General features: G+C 43.6%; 1 protein-coding gene across 1 annotated transcript in view; it reads right to left on the bottom strand.

The window, feature by feature from the left end:
* Positions 1–19,648, bottom strand: part of LOC126260715 (uncharacterized protein DDB_G0286299-like) — a 28,879-nt gene extending 9,231 nt beyond the window's left edge. The window contains exons 1-2 of the mRNA XM_049958053.1: positions 19,622–19,648; positions 10,594–10,895 (exon numbers count right to left, since the gene is read on the bottom strand). Coding sequence (XP_049814010.1) covers positions 10,594–10,895; positions 19,622–19,648 — 329 coding nt within the window. The remainder of the gene's footprint in view (positions 1–10,593; positions 10,896–19,621) is intronic.
* Between the last annotated feature and the right edge of the window lie 4,304 nt (positions 19,649–23,952).

Below are 23,952 nucleotides of genomic sequence, written 5' to 3'. Positions count from 1 at the left end.
AGCTCTTCGCTCCGCAGTTTGATGTACACGGCGCTGCTCGTGATGGACAAGAGACTTCGTACGATATCGTGAAGCATTAGATGAATTTCATCACATATAAACTGTTGCACCATGTGCGGTCGAGGTCGTGCATGTTCCGCTTGAAAGGTGATCGCACGGCGGTAAGATAACGTCATTGTAGGTCAGAACTAGAAGGCAAATAGCGATGTAGCGCCACACACGAACGTGTAAACAAAATCATGCTCTCTGAGCACTGCTCGAAGCGCCGAGCACGTCCACCTCATCTCACGGCTACAAACTGACTGATCGTTTTAGCCATCCGGGCACCGTCCCTTAGTGAATCAAACTTCCAACTTGTTGTTGTTGTTGTGGTCTTCAGTCCTGAGACTGGTTTGATGCAGCTCTCCATGCTACTCTATCCTGTGCAAGCTTCTTCATCTCCCAGTACCTACTGCAACCTACATCCTTCTGAATCTGCTTAGTGTATTGATCTCTTGGTCTCCCTCTACGATTTTTACCCTCCACGCTGCCCTCCAATGCTAAATTTGTGATCCCTTGATGCCTCAAAACATGTCCTACCAACTGATCCCTTCTTCTAGTCAAGTTGTGCCACAAACTTCTCTTCTCCACAATCCTATTCAATACCTCCTCATTAGTTACGTGATCTACCCACCTTATCTTCAGCATTCTTCTGTAGCACCACATTTCGAAAGCTTCTATTCTCTTCTTGTCCAAACTGGTTATCGTCCATGTTTCACTTCCATACATGGCTACACTCCATACAAATACTTTCAGAAACGACTTCCTGACACTTAAATCTATACTCGATGTTAACAAATTTCTCTTCTTCAGAAACGACTTCCTTGCCATTGCCAGTCTACATTTTATATCCTCTCTACTTCGACCATCATCAGTTATTTTGCTCCCTAAATAGCAAAACTCCTTTACTACTTTAAGTGTCTCATTTCCTAATCTAATCCACTCAGCATCACCCAGCTTATCGATACGCAATTGACGTAGTGCTCCTGCCCATTATCCTCAATACTCGTAGCATATCGCTGATTACCGTCTAAAGAGAAACGATAAATGGATGGCCGGCTGGAGTGGCCGAGCGGTTGTAGGCGCTACAGTCTGGAACCGCGCAACCGGGTATGGATGTGTGTGATGTCCTTAGGTTAGTTAGGTTAAAGTAGTTCTAAGTTCTAGGGGACTAATGATCTCAGTAGTTAAGTCCCATAGTGCTCAGAGCCATTTGAACCATTTGTTAAATGGGTGTCTCACCCTATTTATATACACTGCCGGAAAAAATAGTTCACCTGGAAAGAAGACGTCGATTTTGATCTGAGACGGCATCGCCACCTAGGGGATAGTAGATGTAGTGATAATGGTTTCAACGTCGTCTGACAATAGATAGCTACCAGAGCGCCCTCTGTGTCTACCATTTAATAGGGAAGGCTTAGTGTAGTGCAAACGCGTGAAGCAAGCAGGCAACCATACCGTGGAGACACACTCGCGTTTCCTACAGCCACCTGAGCCAGCTTGAAAGCGAGTGGCTTTTCGAGTGGCAGGATGGTCCTTTCGAAGAATTTACACGCAAGTTGCACGTGTGGCGTCAGCTGTGCAATAATAGTGGTATCAGTCGTTACGTGAACATTCTCACACACGTATACGAGGTTCTGGACGTCCAGGCAGCACAGAGCCCGCCAGGATCGTCGTTTTGTAAGGGCGGCAGTGGCAGATCTTACAGCTACTACATCACAGATAAGAGAGCTTATGAGCTCAGACGTGTGAACATGAACTGTTGCGAATCGGTTATTAGGCAGGACAACGGGTACGCACACCTCTCGCCCATCTTCTACTCACGCCACAGCATCGACATGTGCGGCCCGAATGGTGCCATCAGGGAATCAAGTGATGGAATGGTGTCCCGTGGTCTTGACGGTGAAAGCAGGTTTTGCCGGCACGGAATTGATGGTCGTTTGCCCGTGCGATGTAGACCTGGTGAGCGCTGTCTCTTAGAGTGCATTCGTGCAAGACACATTGCCCACTCCCACCCAGACCGTTAAAGCCAGAGGTGGCGCCGGTGCGTCTTGGACGAATGCACTGTATGAGCTACAGTTCTCGTTCACTGTGAGGTTTATGGAGCGCTCAGTACGTGCAGAATGTTGTTAGACACCGTTCTTTTGCCTTTATAGCAACAGGAACGTTGTATTTTTTTCCCAATAGGATAATGCTTGCCCACACACTGCCCGTGAAACTCAACGAGCCCTGGAAGACGTGCAGCAACTTCCCTGGGGCCCTATTCTGCATCCCGTTTGAACAGTGTAGTAGGATTGTCTCGGTAGTGACGTCAGTTTTGGTTCTTTACCGAAATATCCTCTTCAGTAAGCTTCTGAGACGTGTTACCGAACGGTCCTCCCACCGCCGCGCGGTTCTGGCGCTGCAGTCTGGAACCGCGAGACCGCTACGGTCGCAGGTTCGAATCCTGCCTCGGGCATGGATGTGTGTGATGTCCTTAGGTTAGTTAGGTTTAACTAGTTCTAAGTTCTAGGGTACTAATGACCTCAGCAGTTGAGTCCCATAGTGCTCAGAGCCATTTTTTTGGTCCTCCCACCGATTTTACGACAATTGTACCGAGAGGTTTTGGATTTCGGTGTGGCCCTGTCGATCGGAGAGCTGTGGTTTATGTACACTTATAATTTGTTATTTTAAACATATTTAGCGGTTTTAGCTTTGGATTTAGTGATTGTGTTACTAATGAATCACCAGTTGGAAAGTGAGTTCATAATAGACTATTTTCCTTTGTTATAAATATGGTTAGGTTAGGTTGTTACTGTGAATGATTACATAAAAAAAACGTTTTTGGTCAATGTTCTCTCAAAATACGTGCTATTTTCATGCAAATAAGAGTTTAAAAATCATTAAATATCAAGACATCGCCTGTGCTTACATATACTACATGAGTGTGAACTGACATTAGCAGTGACTTTGTGTACTTTTTCCCACAAATGGTTTAGTTAGTAACTATCGAAACGTGTTTATAACTTTCGAGTAACAAAGCAAAGCAATCATGTGAAGCCTGATATTGGAAACCTTCCAAAGTATCACGCATTTATGACTTACGCAGCACCGTTTGGTAACGAAGTCAGCCTACGTTCCTCTATGCTATATTAAAAGAATTGAGCAACAGGTTCCTACTGTTTGGCGTGGCCAAGTGGTTAGGGCGCGGGAATGCGTAATGAAAGGACACAGGTTCGAGCACGGGAGGGTGCAAAAAAAAATTTTTTACCTTCATATATGCAACACGTTCTGAGACATTGTTATTCGTGTAAATTAAGATTTTTCTGCAATATTCGTTATTACATGTAAGAGCGCACTTCCTCAGTAATGACTTCGTGATTTCTGTGTGTTTAAAAAACGAAATATGAAATTAGTGGAGATGAAATTGCTGTGAATGAAACAACCGACAGTGGCCTTTATATTTTTTCTTGTCAGGAATAATTCTCCATTTTTTCCGAATATGTAGCGATTTCCGAGTATGTGGTTAGATAGGAATCTAAGAGCACAACATAAATTACTGGGAATGTAACTAGCAGCAGTGATCTTCATAATCTTGCTTGTCACAAGTATTTATCTGCTATCTAATCCTCAACAACATTAGAAAGAGATGAAAGTTCTCCGCCGTAATATTTTTAGACTGTAGCACCATATACGAAATATTTTCATTCATGAGATACATGTTACAAACTTCGACGAACTGCAGGAGCTCTCGAAAATGCGGTTTTTCCATTTCGTTTTTAAGACCCAAATCGCTGACGTATCATGTAGGGAAGTGGGCTACTTAATCATTTGCATCTCTAGCAGCGAGTTATCACCACATTCGCCGGCTTCTGTGGCCGACCGGTTCTAGGTGCTTCAGTCTGGAACCGCGCGACCGCTATGGTCGCAGGTTCGAATCCTGCCTCGGGCATGGATGGTTAAAATGGTTCTGAGCACTATGGGACTTAACATCAGAGGTCATCAGTCCCCTAGAACTTAGAACTACTTGAACCTAACTAACCTAAGGACGTCACACACATCCTTGCCCGAGGCAGGATTCGAACCTGCGACCGCAGCGGTCGCGCGGTTCCAAACTGAAGCGCCTAGAACCGCTCTCCCACTACGGCGGCGGCATGTATGTGTGTGATGTCCTTAGGTTAGTTAGGTTTAAGGACTTTTAAGTTCTATGGGACTGATGACCTAAGATGTTAAGTCCCATAGTGCTCAGAGCCATTTGAACCATTTTATAACCACGTTCTGTTTATCTTCTTATTCTTTGAAACTCTCAGAATCAATTTTTCGAGTGTTTCTATAGGTGTATTAGTACAATGTGGTACTACACACTATTCCTAACTCATTTTCCGAAACGTAAAATCCAAAACACGGTGTCAGTGTGAATGAGAATAAGATGACACAATGCGGCATTTACGGCAGTCTAAGCCGGCCCGAGTGGCCGTGCGGTTCTAGGCGCTACTGTCTGGAACCGCGTGACCATTACGGTCGCAGGTTCCTATCCTGCCTCGGGCATGGATGTGTGTGATGTCCTTAGGTTAGTTAGGTTTAAGTAGTTCTAAGTTCTAGGGGACTTATGACCACAGCAGTTGAGTCACATAGTGCTCAGAGCCATTTGAACGGCAGTCTGCAGAATACAGTCAAATACGCTATCGTTATTATGCATGCATGGAAACATACGGTTAGTGCATTTCAGCTAGGACTCATGGAAATGGATATACTGCGCCTGATACAGTTAAGGAGGAGGCAAGAGCGAAGAAGGCGGGCACGTCAGCTCGATGGAATGAGGCGTCATGCGTTATGGCAATGTAAAGGCAATTTTCGGTACTTCGAAGAATAGCGCGCCTTTGTCGTCTGCTAGTCGCTTTGTGTTCATGGCGTTGTGCGCGCTGCAGTGCGCATGCGCGGGTCTGCGGCCGCTTGCTTTTGATTGGCTTGCGCGACGCGAACAGACAACAGCGATTCGGTTCTCTAGACCCGAACGGTATCGGTTCCGAAATGCATACTGAATAATGCAGGGGCTCTAATTCGAGTACTAGACCGTTCGGTGCTCTTGAGTACCGAAACGATGGGCACAGTGGCGGAAAGATACAGAATAGGCAGCATGGCCAGCACAATCTCCAGACTTGTCTCCAATCGAGCACATGTCGGACGTGACGGGTCAAGTGACTCGTGAAACTCGTCATCCAACAACTCTTACAGAACTATGTGAACAGATCGAGCAGGCGTGGCATAATGTATTCGACGACAGTATTCGCCCTGTGTACAGTCAACTAGATGCCAGAGTTGGCAGCTGCATTGCCACCCGTGGAGACTGTACCATGTACCAATTTGGGTGTTGTCGATACCTAGTACCTCAGAATCGCTTGTGCTATTGATCTGTAAATGCAATAATTTCGTGTACTGCATGTGCTCTGTTGTAACAAGAAATCTTAAATGAATTGGAAACTTCTGAAGCGTATACTATTTTTTTTTTCTGGTAGTGTATACAGGGTGGTCCATGGATCGTGACTGGGCCAAATATCTCACGACATAAGCGTCAAACGAAAAAACTACAAAGAACGAAACTAGTCTAACTTAAAGGGGGAAACAAGATGACGCTATGGTTGGGCAGCTAGGTGGCGCTGCCATAGGTCAAACGGGTATCAACTGCGTTTTTTAAAAATAGGAACCCCCATTTTTATTACATATTCGTGTACTACGTAAAGAAATATGAATATTTTAGTTGGACCACTTTTTTCGCTTTGTGATTGTTTGCGCTGTAATAGTCACAAACATATGGCTCACAATTTTAGATGAACATTTGGTAACGCGTACGTTTTTTAAATTAAAATACAGAAAATAGGTACGTTTGAACATTTTATTTCTGTTGTTCCAATACGATACATGTACCTTTGTGAACGTATCATTTCTGAGAACGCATGCTGTTACAGCGTGATTACCTGTAAATACCACATTAATGCAATAAATGCTCAAAATGATGTCCGTCAACCTCAATGCATTTGGCAATATGTGTAACGACATTCCTCTCAACAGCGAGTAGTTCGCCTTCCGTAATGTTCACACATGCATTGACAATGCGCTGACGCATGTTGTCAAGCGTTGTCGGTGGATCACGATAGCAAATATCCTTCAACTTTCCCCACAGAAAGAAATCTGGGGACGTCAGATCCGGTGAACGTGCGGGCCATGGTATGGTCCTTCGACGACCAATCCACCTGTCATGAAATATGCTATTCAATACCGCTTCAACCGCTCGCGAGGTACGTGCCGGACATCCATCATGTTGGAAGTACATCGCCATTCTGTCATGCAATGAAACATCTTTTAGTAACATTGGTAGAACATTACGTAGGAAATCAGCATACATTGCACCATTTAGATTGTCATCGATAAAATGGGGGCCAATTATCCTTCCTCCCATAATGCCGCACCATACATTAACCAGCCAAGGTCGCTGATGTTCGACTTGTCGCAGCCGTCGTGGATTTTCTGTTGGCCAATAGTGCATATTATGCCGGTTTATGTCATCGCTGTTGGTGAATGACGCTTCGTCACTAAATAGAACGCGTGCAAAAAATCGGTCATCGTCCTGTAATTTCTCTTGTGCCCAGTGGCAAAACTGTACACGACGTTCAAAATCGTTGCCATGCAATTCCTGGTGCATAGAAACATGGTACGGGTCCAATCGATGTTGATGTAGCATTATCAACACCGACGTTTTTGAGATTCCCGATTCTGGCGCAATTTGATACTGATGTGCATATTAGCCACGACAGCAGCTGAAACACCTACTTGGGCATCATCATTTGTTACAGGTCCTGGTTGACGTTTCACATGTGGCTGAACACTTCCTGTTTTCTTAAATAACGAGCAGCTTACTTAGCACATGCCCTTTGGGCATAGCCATACATCAACACGATATCGACCTTTTCCGGAATTGGTAAACGGTCCATTTTAGCACAGGTAATGTATCACAAAGCAAATAGAGTCCGCACTGGCGGAATGTTACGCGATACCACGTACTTATATGTTTGCGACTATTACAGCGCCATGTATCACAAAGCGAAAAAAGTGGTCCAACTATAACATTCATATTTCTGTACGTACTACACGAATATGTAACAAAAAATGGGGGTTCCTATTTTAAAAAACACAGTTGATATCTGTTGTGTACATAGTTCTGCGTAGTCAGCGCGTACACAACTTTCCCACTAGAGCATGCCTCGCTAAGCACAACAGCGCAGGCGCAGCGCTCGTCCGGCTCCGCACTACGAGATGGCGCTGCCTTAGAGACGGACCAAATTCTGCTTCCGCCTACTCGCGTATTAATATGTAACGCAGCCATTGAGATTGCTGCTAATGTAGAACCTTTTCTCCTCGCGGATCACACTCGCGCAGTGATACCTGAACGCACGAGGTATTATAACGAGTGCACAGACCTCCGATTAGTCAGTCTGCATTTGTCTGCACCAGTCTATAGTCAAGTTTCAGTCTGCGCCTAATAAGATTATCATATTCCTGTACATAGCCATGAAGATAAATGTATATACACTTTGTCAAAAAAATGGTTCAAATGGCTCTGAGCACTATGGGACTTAACATCTATGGTCATCAGTCCCCTAGAACTTAGAACTACTTAAACCTAACTAACCTAAGGACAGCACACAACACCCAGCCATCACGAGGCAGAGAAAATCCCTGACCCCGCCGGGAATCGAACCCGGGAACCCGGGTGTGGGAAGCGAGAACGCTACCGCACGACCACGAGATGCGGGCCGACACTTTGTCAACTATCAGAGATATGTGAGAATAAGATTAACGTACCAAAACCAAAGGAACTTCAGATTGTCAATTTTGGTCACTGTCAATCTGCTACTCTAAGCGTGCAAGTGGCATTTCTATCGTCTGACCTAACGGCAGAAGATAAACACGCCACAATAAGACCACGAGACATATTGCTGACACTCGCCTACTTCGTTAGAGCGACAAGTCAAATGATCTGATGGTGTGTGTTCCGAAGGTCTTACAGTACGCACACCACAATATCCGTTTGACCTATGGCAGCGCCATCTAGCGGGCCAACATTAGCGCCATCTGGTTTCGCCCTTCAAGCTAGATGAGTTTCGTTCTTTGCAGTTTTTTCGTTTGACGATTATTTCGTGAGATATTTGGCCCGGTCACTATCGATGGACCACCCTGTAGAGTAAGGATGGCAACCCTACCTCAGCCGGCGCCTGGGTCTCGCCCATAGACTTACTAAATAAAAACTAGACCTCGCATTGGCGCTAGTGTCGCGTCCCCACATTGAACGTGATAGAAGCCGCCATTTGCAGGGAAACAGTGCGTAAACATGGTTCGTTAGTGTGCTGCTTTTAATTGTAACAGTATAATGGAAGCAAAGACGAAGACTGAAACAATGTTACATTTCACAGGTCAGTCATTTCTGGTTGTTTGTTACTTTCTATTACTTGTATATAGTATTTTCAAGGAGAAATAATACATCATGAGCCTTTGATTTTGTTTAGGTTTCCCCTTACAAATGATTTTCTAAATCGGAAATGGATAGTTCTACTCGGTGAGAGAACTTCCAACCGACAGCAAATTATTTGCTGTGCTCTCTTCATTTTGAAGAGAATTGTTATATGGAAAATTAAGTAAATAGATGTCAACTGAAGGACGATACTATACCGTCAGTATTTGGATTTCCAACTCATTTGAAAAAGGTATAGTGTCCTGGAAATCGTGCAATATAGGCCTAGGTTAAATAGTGTGGAAATACTGTCAGTTTGTATAATTTTAAACGTTCGTTTTCCAGGTTACCAAGGCAATCAAATATATATTAAGTATGAATCAGAGGTAGGTCGAATAATTGCGTTCAGATACTTAAGATGTGTTGTCAGGTGGTGATTATACTTCGTAAATGGTCAAATATTTGATCAAATGTTGCAAACTCAACCACTTTCAGAGGTGCTATCAGTGTTAAAAACTAATGTGCGAATGAAATTCCTACGGTATTTAAAGCGATATGGGTTATTGCAATTAATCATACCAAAATTCGAGTGTACACAATACTGTGCTAAACAAAAGTAAGCTTGCAAAATGTACACAGTAATCGGCAAAAAGCAAACAGGACTTGACATGAAAATTACGTAAATTAAATAATAATCGTACTGTCTGCTACTTTAAAATTTTCATGTAATTGTCAAATGCAAATAACTCGATGTAAACTCGCTCCACCTTGCCAGGAAAGATTCTTAAATTTCGCGTCTCTATGCAGACGTATTTCGGAAATTAGGAAACTTCATTCATTTAAGTATACTTTTAAAATAGACTCGAATACTCAGTACTTTTTAAAACAAACATGTGTTTAATTTGTGCTTCAATTTGCTCTTGTTGCGTCTCACATACTTCAAATCTCAACCGCAGTACTAACAAGGGAACCTCCCCATCGCACCCCCCTCAGATTAAGTTATAAGTTGGCACAGTGGATAGGCCTTGAAAAACTGAAAACAGATCAATCGAAAAAACAGGAAGAAGTTGTGTGGAACTATGAAAAAAATTAGTAAAACATACAAACTGAGTAGTCCATGCGCAACATATGCGACAACAAGGACAATGTGAACTCAGGAGCGCCGCGGTCCCGTGGTTAGCGTGAGTAACTGCGGAACGAGAGGTCCTTGGTTCAAGTCTTCCCTCGACCGAAAATTTCACTTTCTTTATTTTCGCAAAGTTATGATCTGTCCGTTCGTTCATTGACGTCTCTGTTCACTGTAATAAGTTTAGTGTCTGTGTTTTGCGACCGCACCGCAAAACCGTGCGATTAGTAGACGAAAGGATGTGCCTCTCCAATGGGAACCGAAAACATTTGATCGCAAAATCATAGGTCAACCTATTACTCCACAGGAAAACACGTCTGATATTTTCTATACGACACTGGTGACGGCATGTGCGTCACATGACAGGAATATGTTGTCGACCCACCTAACTTGTACACTTGGCGAATGGGTAAAAAGATTCTTCTACCTTGCTCGATTTAGGTTTTCTTGTGGATGTGATAATCACTCCCAAAAAAGTGATAAATTGAAAATAAAAAATTAAACTTTTCACTCGAGGGAAGACTTGAACCTAGGACCTCTCGTTCCGCAGCTACTCTCGCTAACCACGGGACCACGGCGCTCCTTGACTCCAATTGACCTTGATGTTGCCTATCTTCGCATGGACTACTCAGTTTGTATATTTTACTAACTTTTTTCATAGTTCCACACAACTTCTTCCTGTTTTCTCGATTGATCTGTGTTCAGTTTTTCAAGGCCTATCCACTGTGCCAACTTATAAATAAATGTGAGGGGGGTGCGATGGGGAGGTTCCCTTGTAAGGATTCATCCCTGCAAATGGCGGCGATCAGCTGCTTCCATTGGGGGACGGCGTGGTAGGGGCTTGGTCTCGCCACGCTCTCGAATAGGGTGCTGATGGAGCCTGCTCACACGAACACTATAGGGGTGTTCAGCACAATGGCGACAGCTGGCGAGAGGTACTCACGCGTCTCCGGGGGCGGCGGACTCGGGCAGGTCTGGCTGCTGGGGCGGCGCCAGCGGCAGCTGCTTGGCCAGCGAGACGGCGCCGGGCGGCAGGGCGTCGAGCGTGGGCGGCGCCAGCGGCAGCACCGTGACGTTGGCGGCCGCCGGGTCCGGCAGCAGCGCCACCGACAGCACCGTCAGGTTGGCCGGCAGCGCCGCGCGCGGCACCACCGCCAGGTTGGTGGCGCTCTGCAGCACCCGCGGCGGCACCGGCGACGCAAGCGACAGCGGCGCCACGGCCGCCAGGCACACCAGGGCCCACACCTGCACACGGCGGCGGCGTTACCTCGCTGCACGAGTACCGGGCCACCCCACCCACGTAAAGGCAAATACGCAGTCGCTTGGAAACGGACCAGAAGCCAACGGCGTACCGGAGACATCGACAGCTACATGACTTCAGAATGAGATTTTCACTCTGCAGCGGAGTGTGCGCTGATATGAAACTTCCTGGCAGAATAAAACTGTGTGCCGCACCAAGACTCGAACTCGGGACCTTTGCCTTTCGCGGGCCAGTGCTCTACATAGTTTTAATCTGCCATGAAGTTTCAGCTACATGACTGCCCTGCAATTCCCACTGAAGTGGCTGGCAGACAGTTCAGCGCAAAAAAAAAAAAAAAAAAAAAAAAAAAGTTCACATGGCTCTGAGCACTATGGAACATAACATCTGAGGTCATCAGTCCCCTAGAACTTAGAACTACTTAAACCTAAGGACATCACACGCATCAATGACCGAGGCAGGATTCGAACCTGCGACCGTAGCAATCGCGCGGTTCTGGACTGAAGCGCCTAGAACCCCTCGGTCACCGCGGCCGTCGTTCATCGCACGCCTTTCACACTATCTCTCTAATGTTCCACACTCTACAGTGAGGGGGAAAAACGAATATTAAATCTTCCAGTGCGAGCTCTGATTTCTCTTTATGACTATAATCATTTCTCCCTACGCAGATGGGCAGCAACAGAATATTTTCGCACTCGGAGGCGATGGAAATTTCTCGCTGCAACGAAAAACGTAGTTGTCTTAATGATTGACACTCCAACTCGCGTATCATATCCGTGCCACCATCTCTCCTAATTCGCGATAATACAAAACGAGCTGCTCTCCTCTGTGCTTTTTCGACGTGCTTCATCAATTCTATCCGGAGCCGGCCGCTGTGGCCGAGCGGTTCTAGGTGCTTCAGTCCAGAACTGCGCTGCTGCTACGGTCGCAGGTTCGAATCCTGCCTCGGGCATGATGTGTGTGATGTCCTTATGTTAGTTAGGTTTAAGTAGTTCTAAGCCTAGGCGACTCATGACCTCAGATGGTAAGTCCCATAGTGGTTAGAGCCATTTGAACCAATTCTATCCGGTAAGGATCCTATACTTCGCAGCAATACTCCAGAAGAGCAGCATCTTTTAAGTGTTCTACCAATAAAACTCTTAGTCCGCCTTCATCAGAACATTATCAATGTGATTGTTGAAATTTAGGTTGTTCGTAATTGTAATCCATAGCTATTTAGCTGCGTTGACAGCCTTTAGATTTGTATGATTTATCGTTTAACTGAAATTTAACGGTTTCCCTTTAGTACACATGTGGAGCATTATTTAGAGTCTGCTGCAACTTACCACGCCATACTGATATCTTGCATAAGTTAGTCAAAGCAAAGAAGAATGTGCAGATCTGATTAAAGCCACATTTTCAAGTTCAGAATCACTTCTGCATTCAAGCAGTCTAATATTAAACGCCATGTCTGAAAATGTAATCAGTGTGGCTTCTTCCGTCACGTGCTTATATATATATATATATATATATATATATATATATATATATATATATATTGGTTCAAATGGCTCTGAGCACTACGGGACTTAACATCTATGGTCATCAGTCCCCTAGAACTTAGAACTACTTAAACCTAACTAACCTAAGGACATCACACACATCCATGCCCGAGGCAGGATTCGAACCTGCGACCGTAGCGGTCACGTGGTTCCAGACTGAAGCGCCTAGAACCGCACGGCCACACCGGCCGGCGCTTATATATATATTGAAAGGTCTCTGTTGGATTCCTTTCATGTTTGATTTCTTAAATCTGTTGTCATTTATGGAATAAATTCCTCTTCTAAATTTACTGTGGCGTTTCTGACTATCTGGGAGGAGACTGAGTAGTGGAACGTGTTACTTTTACACATAAACAAGAACGATCTGTCACACTACTACACTTTAAAACACAGTTTATATGTAATTCATGTCACACAGTCTCATACGGAACCTACATCCGCTTTCTTTTATATACTGTATATGATAAGATACTGTCATCCCCCTTCCCTTCTGTGTGAGAGGATGAATGAGCAAATGTATTTGTAGTTGCATGCTTGAGGGTAGCAGACAAGCCTGTCTGCTAGAGAACAGTAGGACCAACGTCGGAACAGGTAGCTACGCTTTCTAAAAGCAAAGAGGTTTCTATCCTTAGTATGGTCCTGTCCGTCCGTTGTCATGTTGGTATAGGAAGCTGCCCCTCTGGCCACTTCTGTTTGTATTTGTGAGGCACCCTCAGAAAGGGAGCAGATCAGTCGGTCCGTGGCGAGCGTCTGAAGTGGTAAGATCTGCGGCTAAGCGCGTGTCTGCTAAGTCCGTAGGACAATGGATTTCTTAAGTTCAGCCTAACTGAAAATTTAATCACCTTTATTTCAGGTTTAGCTCTAAAATATCTAATGTTATCTTAAATTGCAGCGCAGTGTAATTCTCGTGTGAAGTTCAGATTATTTTCCGGTAGTTGCTTTGTCACTACTTTGTGAGTAAAGTTGGAACCACGTGTTGATCAGTAACTCTAACTAAAATCAATCTTAAATGCAAATGCTTGTGTGATTATAACGTCTCGTCTTGACAATATTTTTCAATATAGCAACTTTTCTTTATGTTCAACCCACGTGGGGTGTGCTTTGCGAGACCAGTACCACGTGCTTATATAACTGTTTGACCCGTCAGGTTAACAGTAAGACGTTAGTAACCAGTTCGAGGTTTTTCTTTTGTAAATTGCTTTTCGATCTAATTTATTTTAATTATCAAAATTATTGTGGAGTTATACGCTTTGTGTAAACCAAGTTGACCACGTGAAGCATGTAGTGTAATCATCAAAGTAGCCCTCAGCTATTCTTTTTGGGAAGATTTCACAGAGAGTTAGTATGAATTTAGTATACCAGTATGTGGTAATTACATGACGGACAGGATTGTGCTACGAACGTAATTTCTTTGGGTGAAAATTTGAATCTGTTGGTAGTGGTTAACTTTCTCTTGCACATGTTTCAACGTTCTTCGTGTGTTATTTTATGAATGCAGTGTTGTATGCAGTCTCCCAATCTTGGCTCCATATTTGATGTGTTCCGTAAGATTTTCACAATCCTAAATAAGGCACCAGCTTAGTTACGAATAGAATTTAATATGCTGAAATTTCATGATCAATCTTAAAATAAATTTCCAAATATAAACTGATTTCTTTCTTTTTGTTTAAATTCATTTTTTTAATATATATATTACCGGTTGTTGTATGACTATTAAAAGATTATAATTAATGTTAGTCTGGTTGGGAATTTAGTAAACCTAGACTAGATACCTGGTGAAACAGTTGCGCAGTAATGCACGGCTAACTTCCCCAGACAGCTCACAGTTTTTAACCCGCTTTCATTGGCCATCAGCACCGACATCATAGCAAAAATTAAAGTCCCAACCTTACAATATAACAGGTATAAGCGTAGATATTTTTGTATGTGGTACCCTAATATGTACACACATTAGTATGAGTTATATTTTCTCCGCATAGAACAATCTTCCCACAAACGTATCACAAATTTTACGATCCAATGTTTTCTGTATGGTCGCAACTGCTCCACTAAGTGGAATACGCATGGCAGCATAGAGTAACCGGTTTGCGTCCACGCGTCCACACTTCACTTCACTTCAACGCCTAACCTGCTGTGCTGGGGAGAAATGAACATTAATGGATGGCTTTCTCTCACCACATGTACTTGGGCGTGATAACCACCTAAAAACACATTATTACTAATAGCTATAATTATGGAAGGCTCCTAAGACATATCGAGTGTTCTACTATCAACAGAGATTTAGCACGATATTCCTCAAGACCATTCGCTTAAGTCTTGTCTACTGCCTAACGCACTCTATGGAGAAAATTACTGTATCTTTCTCCGTGTAGTACTACCAGAAATGTTGGCAAAAACTGGAAATTTGTGGTAAGGTCTAATGGGACCAAACTGCTGAGGTCATCGGTACTTAAGTTTACATGCTATTTAATCTAATTTAATCTAACTTAAACTAACTTACGCTAAGGACAGCACACACACCCAGGCCCGAGGGAGGACTCCAATCTCCCCCCCCCCCCCCCCCCCCGGGGGAAGGGAGCCGCTCGGACTTGGCAAGACGCCCTAGACCGCGCGGCTACCCGTGCGGCGGAAATGTTGGAGAATATCCCGCTAGCAGTCAGTCAACGACTCTGATTCAAGCAAGACGGAGACAACACTTTACCGTTGATATCAGAGAACATTTAGATAATATTTTCCGCAATTGTTGGTTTGGGAAGGGTGGACTACAACAGTGGCCAACACATTCTCCCGACTCACCCTTAGGGATTTCTTTTTCTGGGGGGAGACGACACACCGATAGACTCTCTAAAAAAGACCTCGTTGCACGTTTGGCTGAAGATACAACCATTATTAGTGAAAAACCTGTTTATTTGAGACTGTTAGACATTCATAAGCACGCAGCCATTATGGCTGAAACACCTGGTTGTTTTGAGCGTGTTAGAAAATCATTAGCAGATGCTAGTTTTGGACTAATTTAAATGGACGATATTTTCAGCAACACCTCTACGTAAAACAATATGCATTACACGGAAGTTTGAACACCGTTCCTGAGAACTACTAGCGTCAAAACCTTGATCGACCCCTGGTGGGAGAATCGTGCACCTGTGGCATTAAAAATGTGTTTCTTTATTGTCTCCTCTAAAGACTATGACATTGTTTTATACACCCTGCATGCATATGCAAGGCGACCTTTTTATCTTGAAAGAACGAAATATCTCAAAAACTGTGCATCGAATTAAAAAACGGAAAAATATATATTCAACATTTTTAAAAATGCCTGGTGATATCAGTGCGAGGGAAAAATTTGAAATCTTAGCCGGCCGCTATGGCCGAGCGGTTGAGTTTGGAACCGTGCTGCTGCAACGGTCGCAGGTTCGAATCCTGCCTCGGGCATGGATGTGTGTGATGTCCTTAGGTTAGTTAGGTTTAAGTAGTTCTAAGTCTAAGAGACTAATGATCTCAGATGTTAAGTCCCATGGTGCTCAGAGCCATTTGAACCATTTTTGAAATCTTAAATCGGAACATCCAATTGCTATTGTAGATTCGAAATCTATTGAAAAAATATGTAACTTTTGTATGCAACACTTTGGTCGTTGCGTGATAGATGGCACTCTACACGGAAAATAACACAACTGCGTTTCAGAACGGTATTATCTCGAGAAAAATACATTAGTAAAAAAAAAGAAATCCAGATGTTCAGTAACTGTGAAAGAAATCTTGTCTGAGGTGTGTCCCCTCACCTCTCACCAACGGGGTGCTGGTGCTGGTTTACAATATGTCCTCTCACTTTTCACCTCTCACCAGTGGGGTGCTTGTTGTAGCAATTATTTCACAGTAAGTGGTCAGAAATGTCGCCGCGCAGTTCGATGCATTCATTTAGCCGCCCACAGAATGATTTGACACAACTGAGTAGTATCCCCGATGTAATCTGCTGAAATGCATTGCTAATACCGTGAAACCCCACAAACAAAAGTCGGGCGAAGTGAGACCTGGCGATCTTGCAGGCCAAGTTAACTAGACCACCTCTACCGATCAACCGATGACTGTACGTGCGATCTCATACTTCCCGTGGTGTTACAAACTAATTTGCTTGATAACTGCCATGTTGGAATCACATTGTCTGTCGCATCTCCAAGAGAAGGTCTGCAAGCAATACTGGAAGATGGTCCTCCAGGAATGATATTTACCACCATTTAAGGTGTCATCGACAAAGAATGGACCAATGAGTTTGTCATTTATTATTCCACAACAAACATTCACAGGTCCCAGACGCTCATGTTCTACTTGGTACAACCAATATGGGCTTTCCACATTCCAATATTGCTTGTCGTGTCGATTAATCATAACCGCTATGGTTCTTGAAGGTCGGGTTGTCAGAGAAGAATGATCAAGCAAAGAAATTGGGCTCTTTCTGTATTTGCTGAAGCGATCACTTGAAAAATATTACTCGCTTCCAGAAATCATTGCCATGAAGTCCCTGATAGAGGCAAACAGGTGATATTTTTTTACGTTTCAAAATTCTTCAAACAATAGTGTGACTAGTTCCCGAATAACGACTTAACTGCTGAGTGCTAATGTGGGGCTTATGTTCACTGACCTCCCTCCAGAGATTCGAGTCCTCCCTCGGGCATGGGTGTGTGTGTTGTTCTTAGCATAAGTTAGTTTAAGTAGTGTGTAAATCCAGGCACCGATGACCTCAGCAGTTTGGACCCCTAGGAATTCACACACATTTGAACATTTTGAACATGATTCACTGCACCTAATGTCGCAGTTTCATTAGTCCCTCCAGCAACTGTTCTTCGACACTTCCTTTTTCGTAGTTGTACAGTTCCCTCTGTGGAGAGCTGTCGAATAACCAGAAAGAGAAGCGCATGATCGCACATTGTTTGGAAAACGTTGAGCATAAAGGATTACGACATTATCGAAATTCCTGCCACTTTCTCCGTGAATGTAATCCATTTTAATTTTCTCTTCTATGGTAACTGCCTGCATTCTATTAACGCAGTCAGGTTATGGAGGAATATATTTAAGAAATGAGGGACGACGTGCACACCTACCTCGAGTCAAATAATGAATCAATGAAAGCTGCAAAACAGCTACACGCAGGAAACTGCAAAGCACTGAGCCATTTGCCAGACATGTCTGTTGTACATTTTTGATCCAAACCATTTTTCTCGAGATAATACGCCAACCGTTTTGCATGTCAATTCTGTTATTTGTCGTGTATCGCGCAAAGACAAAAGTGTGACATAGAAAAGTTACGCAGGCCGCTGTGGCCGAGCGGTTCTAGGCGCTTCAGTCCGGAACCGCGGTGGTGCTGCGGTCGCAGATTCGAATCCTGCCTCGGGCATGGACGCGTGTGAAGTCCTTAGATCAGTTAGGTTTAATCAGTTCTAAGTCTAGGGGACTGATGACCTCAGGTATTAAGTCCCATAGTGCTTAGAGCCATTTGAACAAATGTTACGTATTTTTTTCCCGTAGAATCCGAGTGAACAATAATAATGTTATGTTCCTATTTAAGAATTTAAAGTTGCCTCACCGCAACGCGCTCTGTGGTGGGGCAAAGAGGTCAACATTTGTATCACTGAATAGTACTTTTCGGGTCATTAGTATGTACAGTCGTGGACAAAACGAGCGAAACCCCTCGCCTTTTCGTTATGCTAATCCGCACAGCTTTAAAGTCTGGTACACAGCATAACAGGCAAGGCGACGAAATGCTACCAACATACTATACACAGGCGTGAAATTGAAAAACCGTCCAAACTTTGTTAGACTGTTTTCAGTCATGTGTAACACTACATTAATGCTTATTAGTGTGTTAAACACAACACATAAATATAAGATATAAATGAAAGAAGAAACGCTAATTAGTATGAACTGTACTAATAAAAATTAATTTCAGCTTATCGAGATAACGTAACTGTAACTGTAAGGTGTTTCGCTACTGCAAGGGAGGTCTGGTTTGTTTTCGGTTCTAATCTTGATGGAGGTAGATATACTATCGGTAAAGCAATTTTAAGAAATTCTCGCGTCCCCAATACGTTTTATTGCTACCTTTTTTCTGTACCGGCACCCTGTCGATGTCAATATGAAACTCTTGTAGAATTTCATACCTGTTACTGCTTACTTTTTCCGCTTCTGTCAATAACTGAACTGACTTAAGTGTGGCACTGAATGATTTTTCACTGAATTTCGTTATAAATCTTCACACATTGCTCAATTTGTACACGTTCATGGTAATTCAGCAACGGTATTCCAGTATGACTGGTCTGGACGTTGATACAGACCGTTTCGCGGCCGAATGCGCAAAATATTTTGCTAATTCGTAACGATCTGGAGTACTTTGTCATACTAAAAAGTTATGTTATCTCTATAAGCTGAAATTCATTTTTATTAACACTTATTCATACTAATTAGCGTTTCTTCTTTCATTTATATATTATATTTACGTGTTGTCTTTAACACACTAATCAGCGTTAATGTAGTCTTAAACATGATTGAAAACAGTCTGACAAAGTTCGGATAGTTTTTCAATTTCACGCCTGTGCATAGTATGTTGGTAGCACTTCATCGCCTTGCCTGTTATGCTGTGTAGCAGACTTTAAAGCTGTGCGGATCAGCATAACGAAAAGGCGAGGGGGTCTCGCTCGTTTTGTCCACGACTGTACATATAAAGCTGTCAATGACTCATAAAGGTGTTCACTATACAATGACAAAAAGTTGGCCATTTTCATTATATTATAAAGTGCCTAATAGACACAAAAGTGACGTGAGACTACCACGATCGTTCCATCACACTCTTTCATGTCACAAAGTAGCTTTCTCTTTTCCCTGCAAGGATGGCTACAAAATGAAACTGTGTGCGCAAGTAAGTAAAATGACGAAATAATAATGACGTCTCATTTTCTTTCTACTTGCGACTCGTGGCCTACACACAGAACAAATTTCACGTTAATGTCGTTCGTCGACAGCGTGTACCTGTGTTCGAAGGGGCTGCCAAATCATTACTCATGTTAGTGAATGGGTCTTCGCACGCAGGAAGGAGGATGGACGCTTTTGCCTTCCTAGTGACGGCTCGTTAATGGGCAGGAAACTCAGGTACTAACAACATGTACGTCGGGCGGAGTACTCACCCGAGGGGAGATGACGCGAGCAGCCATGGCGGAAGCACTGAACAGGGTCCGCCGGCTGGCTGGCAGCGCCTTTATACCAGCGCGGCGCGCAGCGGCTGCGTGACGCAAGCGACACGCCCCCTGCCTGCGGACACCTGCACTACGCTCGGGATGCGCCCCGTCAGTGTGCCCTAACAAGGGAACCTCCCCATCGCACCCCCCTCAGATATAGTTATAAGTTGGCACAGTGGATAGGCCTTGAAAAACTGAACACAGATCAATCGAGAAAACAGGAAGAAGTTGTGTGGATCTATGAAAAAAATAAGCAAAATATACTAACTGAGTAGTCCATGCGCAAGATATGCAACATCAAAGACACTGTGAGCTCACGAGCGCCGTGGTCCCGTGGTTAACGTGAGCAGCTGCGGAATGAAAGGTCCTTGCTTCAAGTCTTCCCTTGAGTGAAAAGTTAAATTTTTTATTTTCAGACAATTATTATCTGTCGGTCCGTCCGTCCGATGCGAGGTAAAAAAAATGGCTCTGAGCACTATGGGACTCAACATCTTAGGTCATAAGTCCCCTAGAACTTAGAACTACTTAAACCTAACTAACCTAAGGACATCACGCACACCCATGCCCGAGGCAGGATTCGAACCTGCGACCGTAGCAGTCCCGCGGTTCCGGACTGCAGCGCCAGAACCGCTAGACCACCGCGGCCGGCGATGCGAGGTAACTGAGCCGTAGTATGGGGACGCTACACCTAAACAAACATCAAAATACACGACGTCAGTCGACTACAGTACAAGTTAGGTGGGTCGACAACATATTCCTGTCATGTGACGCACATGCCGTCACCAGTGTCGTATAGAATATATCAGACGTGTTTTCCTGTGGAGGAATCGGTTGACCTATGACCTTGCGATCAAATGTGTTCGGTTCCCATTGGAGAGACACGTCCTTTCGTCTACTAATCGCACGGTTTTGCGGTGCGGTCGCAAAACACAGACACTAAACTGATTACAGTGAACAGAGACGTCAATGAACGAACGGACAGATCATAACTTTGCGAAAATAAAGAAAGTAAAATTTTCACTCGAGGGAAGACTTGAACCAATAACCTCTCGTTCCGCAGCTGCTCACGGGACCACGGCGCTCATGAGCTCACATTGTCTTTGATGTTGCCTATCTCGCTCATGGACTACTCAGTTTGTATATTTTTCTTATTTTTTTCATAGTTCCACACAACTTCTTCCTGTTTTCTCGATTGATCTGTGTTCAGTTTTTCAAGGCCTATCCACTGTACCAACTTATAACTAAATCTGAGGGGGGTGCGATGGGGAGGTTCCCTTGTAAGGTGAATGATGACAGCTGACCACGGTTCACTGCCATTACGACGCATTTCGAGTCCTCAATGGGTGTCCCAGCTTTTTTTTTTTTTTTTTTTTTTGGGCAATTTGGTCTATACGAAGTAATAAAAGACGTGGGCTGTCCCAGTAGTGCTTCAAGGAATTTCCGTAAAGGCCGTGGGTCAGTATGATAGAGGTTGAATAATTCCAAGTGTCCACGTTTTACTACTGCTAAACACTGGGAAAGAGCAGCTATCGATAACGTTTTGAGAATAGAGCTGGCAAATGCTTAAAGATAGCCCTCAGCTATTATGCGAAATTCTGTAAATTGAAGGTCGGTGGGGGAGAAAGAAAAGGAAAAGCAAGGGAAGGGATTATTGGTGTCAACTGCATCGGGATTTTATGCAGAATCAGCAGCGACGAGTGTCTGGTTCGCCTCGATGGGCAATGAATCCACCACTTTCAGGTGCGGATGCACAATTACGTCCAACCTCTTGCGGGGATCTCATGTACGGGGACTGCAGATAGGTGACAACAGGTCGGGGTGTGGGTCGGCCGGTAGGGGTACCGAAATAGTACCCGCAATTGTGATAAACACTGTGTCCAGGTGGCGCAGTGGTTAACTCAGGTGCCTAGTAAGCGAGAGAACAGACACCACACTGAATCCGCATTCATATAAAGCGAAACCCTTCTTAAAAAGTTTCAAGAACGAGAATCTAGAATCAAACTACTCCAGTAGTGACCGCGAAGACAGATTAGACTAATTATAGCGCACACAGAGTCGTTTAAACAGTCCCTCTTCGCTCGCTTCGTACTCAAATGGAATGGGAAGTCACCCTAATAAGTGATACAATGAGAAGTACCCTCTGCCATGCACGTCATAGAGGTTTGCGGAGTATGGGTGTAGATGTATATACATCCTCATCAGCCATTTGACAGCATTCGTGAATAAAAACCTCATACAGACGCCTCCGTGAATTAATATCATCAGAGGTATGAATCAACGTTGATCCTACATGATTCTTAAGTTGACATATGGAACAAGTCTTACGTAAGTCAGCAGGCTTTCGTGGCTGTTGCCATTAACAACTCTTATTTCGTGAACGGTTTCAGAAGTAAAACGGAAATTTTCGGCAAATAATTGCGTGCAGAGCATCACATAGAACTGGTATAAAGCTAACACTTTAGGATCAACAGACAAACAGAATCAAATACTTTTTTATGGGACTTCCCATAATTTATGCGTCGTCGAAGGCTCTCGAAAAGACGAGAACAGCGATATACAGTTTTAACACCGCAACACCTTGCCTCTCAAATTCAGCACATTATTATGCGGTAAATACTAATGTTTTCTGAAAATTTCCGGTGCCTTGTAAGAAGTATTAATTACTTAAAAAACATGAATGCTTTAAAACTCGTCATAGTACCACCACAAAGAGCGACTTTTCTGAATTACTTGTTTCAACCCTCGGACCATCATCAGGTATCTTGATGTAATTTAAAACTACTTATATTACTTCAATTCCTCATGAGTCACTGCTACCAGGTAGTGAAATACGTTACTTAACTGTAGCGACGTATGAAGGATTTTATGCTGTTTGACGACACAGGTTTCGTATTGCCGTGTAAGGTGTTCTAAATGACTCCAAGGTAGCTGACGATCATCCGAGGATTCAAACTGGTTGTAACAAAGAAATATTTATAGGCAGCTCATGGCGGTGGTATTGTAACGTGTTTTTTCAACACTTTCGTGCTGTGGGATATCACCTTCACAAAATTTATATCAATGCTTCAGTATCTCTATTGATATCGTACTAGAGTTGCGAGTATTATCCCTGTAATAAAAATACGTTCTCCTCCAAGATACACCATTTCTTGAGTACCTCGTTTTGACGTCTTGAATGGTTCACGAAATAAAAGGGGTAATAATCTCTTGCGCAGCTCTGCCTGGTTATTTAGAAACGAGTTAATGGGTTACAACAACCAGTAGGAATAGGTGTAAGAAAATTGTGTTGTGTGACAACGTTTTTGTCACCCAATGCTTGTAACCATTTAAAAATTCTCCACATGTAGTTTTAAAACTAATGCGAAACTGTTTTTTGCTAAGTGTTTTTGCCTTTAATGTATTTCATATCACTACCTTTATATTAGAATCTCAAACACTAGTACTCTTAAATAAAATGTACATTTTTTATAATTTCTATTGGTTTCATTGTGGGTCTTAGCAAGAAATGGTTACTTCGGAACTACACTTCTTGTCACTTGTTTCAATATTATTATTTACTTTGGTGATCTAGCCCATTGTCTACCATAACTGATAAAGAAATAGTTGCGCATCGTCGTACAAACATATGCAGCCAAGGGTTTACGATCGTCAGTTGCTAATACTAAATAAACAAAACAATAGATTCACAGTCACCACAATAATAAAATAAAACAAAAAAATGATGACTAAATCCTTTTTTGTGAAGTCTGACTAATTGTCCAATCCGCCCACCTCTGTAATTGAGTGGCCATCGTAGGTGGCTGCATGCGGAAGACGCGGGTTCGATTCCATGCACTGTTAAGGATTCTTCCTTGATCGAACAGCAGGGGCTCCACGGCCTGGAAATTCTGCAAAACGGCCAGGAGAGCTGTTTGCTGACCACATTCTCCTCCATGCCGTATCCGCACGACGCAAGGCAGAGGATGGTACGGCGGCCGTTGGACATCCATTGATCCTTGGCGGCCTGGCGAGGAGGTCTTTCATTTGTCCAATCCACTTTAATTAAGTTGTACTCCACTATAAATAGTTACAGAAGGAGCAAACAAACCTCGGTTATACAATACAGGCTTTCACGGTCGGTACTTGCGTTATTTGTTGTATGGGCATTAGGCTGTGGTCCAAGGCATGTAAAACAGCCTAAGTTCTCTCTTCCAGTACTGGAGACATTATCAGAGGCTATGAAGAATCAGACAGCAACTCAGAGTAGCTCAGTAGAGCCGAATTGTTTATGCGTATCTGCG

This window comes from Schistocerca nitens, chromosome 5 (genome assembly GCF_023898315.1).
Source record: "Schistocerca nitens isolate TAMUIC-IGC-003100 chromosome 5, iqSchNite1.1, whole genome shotgun sequence".
NCBI classification, from domain to species: Eukaryota; Metazoa; Arthropoda; class Insecta; order Orthoptera; family Acrididae; genus Schistocerca; species Schistocerca nitens.
The sequence above is the reverse complement of the archived record's forward strand: the minus strand, read 5'-3'. Positions and strand labels throughout refer to the sequence as shown.